The 6,638-nt window shown below is 38.6% G+C and overlaps 1 protein-coding gene across 3 annotated transcripts in view; it reads left to right on the top strand.

The window, feature by feature from the left end:
* Window positions 1–430: 430 nt before the first annotated feature.
* The window catches only part of Tnpo-SR (transportin 3), a 63,429-nt gene continuing 57,221 nt past the window's right edge, over window positions 431–6,638 (top strand). Inside the window, exon 1 of one of the 3 annotated variants that reach the window (XR_012967566.1) lies at window positions 431–1,018. Coding sequence is in view for 2 of the 3 variants with exons in the window: in XM_076207779.1 (XP_076063894.1) it covers window positions 902–1,018 (117 nt within the window). In the remaining variant the exon portion in view is untranslated. The remainder of the gene's footprint in view (window positions 1,019–6,638) is intronic. The other 2 variants (XM_076207779.1, XM_076207780.1) reach the window with 2 other exon arrangements.

Here is a 6,638-nt window from a genome sequence, read left to right as displayed (position 1 = left end):
CTAATAGGAATTAAATCTTCTAGTTGTGGCATGGAACGAGTAATTTGTTATTTCTCAATTTCCACTGCATTTGTATATCCCGCCAACAGAGGCCTTACCTGGATCAAATATTTATTCAAATCACGTGAAAGTTTTATTAACTGGCATTATGCTATTTTTAACTCAAGTAAGTAATTACTTAAATTATTCCATAATTTTATGCTTAAGATGCGTATAGTATGACAGGAAAAATGTAGGAAATAATTTATTTAGAGAAAAATGTGAACTATTGCCAGTAGTTTGGGAAAATTTAATTTCAGACATTGAAATATTGATAATTGTACACTTATTAATTTTACTGAACAAAAAAAAAAGAAAATTATATCAAACTTGTTATCGTAAGAGGCATGGTCAGAACGAATGACAAGTATCACGAATCTTTCATCAAGCACTTCATGTTCGAAAGTTTGCAGTGCGGAAGTAAAGAATTAGGTCGAATAAGTTGTTTCTTTAATTGGTCTCAGTACGTTTATATCATTGAATGTGTATAACCAACGTTTACATTAAACGAAAACCTATATTACTAGTTAAATTTATAAAGACTAGAACCAGCTGCTGTTTTAGATTACGAAGATTCGCTAAGTTTAGATGCCGTATAAACCCTTTACGACGCCATAACTAAACTTTTCCCTCTAAATTTGGTTTCTTATGTCAATTTTGTCTCAATTATTTTTTCTTGAAAGTTCATAATTTTGTGTAATTTCCTATGCACTATTCTTACATATATGTATTAAACATATGAAACAAGTATTCAATTCGAGTTAATGTCGACTGTTTGCGGTCAAAAACACATCGGTGGTGTGACCGGAGAGACGTACATATCGAAAGTGATGCATGAATTTTTATTGAAAAACATGTGAAAATGGAAGTGGATGTGAATCAGGTGTATGCAGCTATAGACATACTATATAATGCAGAGCTGCAAGATAGAGACAAACGCCACCAAGCTTCACAATGGCTCGGGCAACTGCAAAAAACCGTAAGTATTGGTGAAGTTGGCGCGGTGATAACGCCGCTGTTGTTTTGGTGGGAGAGGTGGAGATGGTTAGCATTTGAGGTGACAAAGCAGAATTTCTCCAAAGAATTCACATGCAAATTATATTTCTAAAGCAATATGCAAAGTAGGGGAGGGCATGAAATAACCCATGGCCCACAAACCTGCAAACGCTGGAAACTATGACTACATATCGGGCAAGCTGCGATGGTAACTTGCTCGGCAGCCTTACCCAGCCTTGTGTGGCTTGGACGCGAATGGGGTGCAACGCAAATAAATAACCGTTACACCTAATTTTTTCCACCTTTACACGAAAATAATATTTTTTGGCTAACATATGCAACATTTAATTGTTCTTTCAAATGCACTAGAGTTAATTAAAACAATATTGGTACTTTGATCCATGAAGTTGTCGTGGACGGTTAGAATTACATGAACGACACGTAGTTGACAATATTGTTCATCATGTCATTTGTTTGAAAGGAATTTTTATAATAATTTTGAAGTTATATTTATGTATTACACATGATTAGTTCTATGGAAAACTTGGAAGCTGTTCTGAATATGCTGGGAACCCATCAGACCTACAATCTGACTTAATCTAACTGACCAACTCATCAAGTGGGGGGTGGGTGGGGCCCAATCTAGGAATCACTTGTGCAAGTAACACCTTAAGACCACATGAGGGTTCCTCTGTCCCCAAAATGCTAATGAGTCATGTGGTATTGCTGTGGTAGATAGGAATATTAGTGTATACTGTATGGGGCAGCTATAACATAAGCATTCCCTGGTTCCTTATAAGATAATAAGTTATGGGCAATTTCACAATTTAGTTAGGTAAATAACACTTCATTTTGAGCAAGTTAAGTATTATTCCATTAATGAAAAATATACTGTTGTGTATTGTATAAATAGTCAATGTTGGCATTATTATATATTTATATTATGAAGAATATTTTTAAAGGTAGTTTGTTAATGTTGAGTGATAGTATGATAAATGTCAGAAGACAGCTTAAGAAGTTGATAAATGAAAATTTTATTCTTGTTCAATTATGACATTAATTGTTGTTTCAAATGTCATTGAGTAATTTGTAGCGAAAATGTGTAGAGCTGTAATGGTTTGCAATAGTCGTCACATTCTCCCATAGATCTATCAGAGAAGATGCGTTGGGTTGTCTGCGTTGTACTAATATAGGACTTTATGTATGGTTTTTAGAGTACTTTTACAGGATGAAAGAGGGCAATTCTACATATAATGGAAGACTGCATTATACACAATCATGCACGCAAACAACACAACATACACTCTATAAAGGATTTGTGGGAAAACCCAGTTTCGGCTGTGGCCTTCCTTGGGGAGACGGGACTGCTCGGACAGACAGTCTAGGGAACGACAACAACAACAATAACATATAATGATGTAAATGTAGTGGGATGTTGCTTCCTTTAGTGCCATTGAATTTGGATGAACATACAGGAATTTGGATTATCTGCAGTTTGCAAAAACTGTAATACACATGAACTGGGCAGCCAGTTCATGGCTTTGTACCATCTCCATGAGGTTTAGCCTATTGTCAAAACCTGAACTACAGGAAAACTCATACTGTAAGGGATCTTTTAGTATATAGGAAACAACTGGATATAACTAGATATATGCAGTCTTCTCACAAATCATCTTTTTTTGTCATTGTTGATCAGCCAGTTGTACAAATATGTACAAATTGTATGCAGTTCAATGAAGGAAAATTTGAAATGCTGAGGTGTGGCCCATACCAAGACATCAAGCAGGAAACTGATCTGCACACCGAGGGGGACTTAGTCATCCCCCCAAAGATGCATGTAAAATGCCTGGGAGTCCACCTCAGCGAGGATGCCAGCTTTCATCATCATATTGATGTAACAATAAAGAAAGCCAAGGGAATGGCAAGCTGGGTACTCCGTACCTTCTCATCAAGGGAACCACAGGTTATGCTAACCCTATGGAAGGCCCTGGTCCAACCCACACTAGACTACTGCAGTCAATTGTGGTCGCCCCATAAAAAAGGGGAAATCCAGAGACTAGAAGCAGTTCAAAGAAGCTTCACCCGTCAGATACAGGGGATGAGGGAACTGAATTACTGGGACCGCCTCAAGGAACTCAATCTATTCTCCCAACAAAGAAGGAGAGACCGGTACAGAGCAATCTACCTGTGGAAGATCCTAGAAAAGCATACACCAGACCCCACAAACTCTTCTACACTGCACTCACTACACAACAAACGAACAGGGCGAAAGTGCAAAAGAAGAACCCTTCCAACCAAAGCCCCAGAGCGAATCAAGACTTTACTTGCTGCCAGCCTGGGGCACGAAGGGCCGAGGATCTTCAATGCACTCCCTAAACAAATAAGAGACATAACAGGCTGCACGGTGGACACATTTAAGGCTGGACTGGACAGATACTTATCGTCCTTACCTGATGAACCACCGGTACCAGGCTATACAGTGAACTGTCGGGCAGCCTCAAACTCCATCCCGGATCAAGTAGACCTACTAGCTAGGGACGCCAGAACCGGATTCAGCGGCGGATCACCGTGACTGTGAGGGATCAACCTCAGAACAACACCAAGTAAACCAAGTAATTCCATTATGTCTTGTTTCAAAGGATAAACATGAACATTGTCAGAAGAGTTATTGACAGATTCAGGAACAGTGATTTGGATTGTCTATCTATGTACCAAAATTACCTTGCAAGGGAGGTAGCCAAGTCAAAAGACACACACCCATTCCCTCTTATTTCACTCCCATCCACCACCCTTTCCTTTCTCTTATCTTAGCTCCTTGTCAATGATGGGTCATCTCATGGCCTTCCTGTTAATCAAACCACACATTGGCTTCAGAGGAAAAGTAATCTGCATAATGACCCTGCTGTCAAGCGACTTGGTCTACATATCAGTTACTCATATTCTTCATTCTATACTATATTATCTATTTTTTCATTATGCTTATTTTACCTTGCTGTATGTGTGTATATATATATATATATATATCCAATTTTTTTGTCCATTGATTGCCATTAAAAACAACAATCATACACAAGATCTGCCTCCTTGGGGAAGAAGCCTATTATTGTGTAAATAGACACTTATAGAATAAAGGGATCCAGGAAACCTTACTATCTAAATGATAAAACATTAGTATGAATTAATGACAAATTTGCAGCAAGACACATTAACATACTGTGACTACTGTATTTGATAATTTACTCCAAGACAACAAGTTTCCAGTTCTTATTCAGACATTGGATCAGTTGAAGAAATGGCTAAGAACCTTTGTTTGAGAGATGCCATAATCACGAAAATGTAAATCATACATACATATACCAAAAGCTTCCCCCCCTTACATGGGAGGTAGCCAAAAAAACAAAGGCATAAAAACCATTCCATCCCTGACATACTCCACTCCCCTCCACCCTCCTCCCTCCCTCTTATCTTGGCACCTGGATGATGGGTCATCCCTGCATCTCATCCACTGCCCTGGGTCAGAAGCAGTGTCACAAGACACAGTACATCCACAGCAAGGCCCCTTGATTAAATTGGCAACCCCCTCTCCCTCATGCAGAAAAGGAGAAGATGGGGAGAAATCCCTTCGGGCTGCATCAATTTATTTCTCACACATAGTCCCTCACCCCCCATCCTCCACCCACTCCCCCTAATGCATTACAGCATCATCCATACAGAAGCATTCTCCATTCACCCCTATCTTCTGTCCTCTCCCATCTTTCCTCAAAAGACATACCCCTTTTACCCCTCCATCTTGTCCTAGGTCGACTCCTCATATTCACTCCTTCCACACCTCTTTTACTAGTCTTTCTTCATTCATTTTTTCCAGTGTCCAAACCATGCCAATTCTCTTTCATCAACCCTGTATCCCAACACTTTCCACCCCTGTTCTCATTTCTCACTCTATCCAGCCTAGTAACCCCTGTCATACTTCTCAGGCACCTCATCTCAAACACATTCAAACTCTTTGTAAATAGTGGATAAAAATGTGATATCTGGACGTTGGTGTGAGGGAAATTGAAATATAAATTAATAAGGCCCAATAGGAAATTATATTTTGATCTTTGATGGTTGATTCCTACTTTGCTGATAGCAGAAGTGTCATGCTATTAGTCACCATGAAAGATTAACCTCCTTCAAAATGACTTAGAGGATCTACAGCTTGGCAAGAATTACTTGCTGGCTATCTCAATTGTCATTCCTTTTAACTGCTTTCCCTATGGATGGAAATAGTTATAGTAAAAATATCTTGTATTCTTTTATATTTCCTATGTGTAATCTTGTCAACTTTCATGTAATTGGTGATTTTTTTTATGTAGACTTTATTTTTTTCTTCAACTTCTGTGGTAATCTTCATTGGGAAGTGGTTTGAGGCAGTATGATAAATAATTTCCCGCATTTTTTGTAGTTGTAGGGAGGGTGGGCACATTGTTTGGGAATATTGGTTGATGGTTGTGTCAGGGAGGTTAACGTGTTTGCTGTGTATTTAGGTTTGGGGCCAGTGTAGTATTTTGTTTCCTCTTTGGTTAGGTGTTTATATATGTAGCCATATCAGGAGGTGTGCATTCATGTTGCCTGGCAGTATTTGCTTTTTTCATGCATTAAGTGGCTGGAGTTGGATTGTGCAGTCCTTTGGGGGAGGTGGTATGTAGATGTTTGTGAAGTGTATCATTTTCTTCTGTTTTACTTGGTTTGGAATGTGATTATTGCTGCTGTGGAGTCTGTTAGTTGTTTATTTTATTTTCTTGAAATGTTTTTATTAATGTTACAAGACCACATATGTGGTGAGTTTTGTCTTCCTTTTTCATTTGATGTAATGTGGATAGTGTGGTTTGAGGTGTTTGGATTCTTGTATTTGTGTTTTGTTTATTATGTCAATGTCGAAATTGCAGTTTTCTTGATTTGTGATACCATTGATGTTCATTAGGGATATATTTAAAGCATTATTTATGTTGGCTGCAGGCCCAGTTCTTTGTGTATTGGTTATGTTTATGAATATGGTGCATGGTACATGGATCCATGAGTAGCATATGTTGCATAACATGGATGTATGTGAATATGGGTTTTTTTGCTCATACATGTGTAGGAGCCTATGTTATTTTTTGTCACCAGTTAGAAGGTATAAGATGACAGGTGGTTGAACATATGTGTGAGTAAAGATATTTGCAGAAACCACAAGGGAATTAAAGAACGGAATACTGAACGTTTTCATCTCTTGTTTGGGTGTAAGGATAGGTTGGAAGGGAGAGCGAGTTTTTGAGCCTGTTGTGTAAACCATATATTGTCCCTTCATAATCACTCCAAAGATTGGAGCAATTAACACAATTGGTTTTGTATGTAGATGGTGCTTCTCATGTGTCCTATGCCCTTCTGAAGTGCTGGTGGGATGTTAGGAAGGTTTACCTCTATAGGGTGTGGTGTAAGGTGATGTGTGTCTTCTGTGTGGTTGTTGCTTTTGGGGTAGAGTCCATTATCAGGTCAGTTCTGTGTAGGTACTCTTTTAAAACAGGGGTTTGAACTGGATGTAGGTGTTGCGGCGAAACGCGACAGACACATCAATACTTCAA

This window comes from Oratosquilla oratoria, chromosome 24 (assembly GCF_046742065.1).
Source record: "Oratosquilla oratoria isolate Oo_2021 chromosome 24, ASM4674206v1, whole genome shotgun sequence".
Classification (NCBI taxonomy): domain Eukaryota; kingdom Metazoa; phylum Arthropoda; class Malacostraca; order Stomatopoda; family Squillidae; genus Oratosquilla; species Oratosquilla oratoria.
Note: the sequence above shows the minus strand (reverse complement) of the source record. Positions and strands in the feature narration are given on the sequence as shown.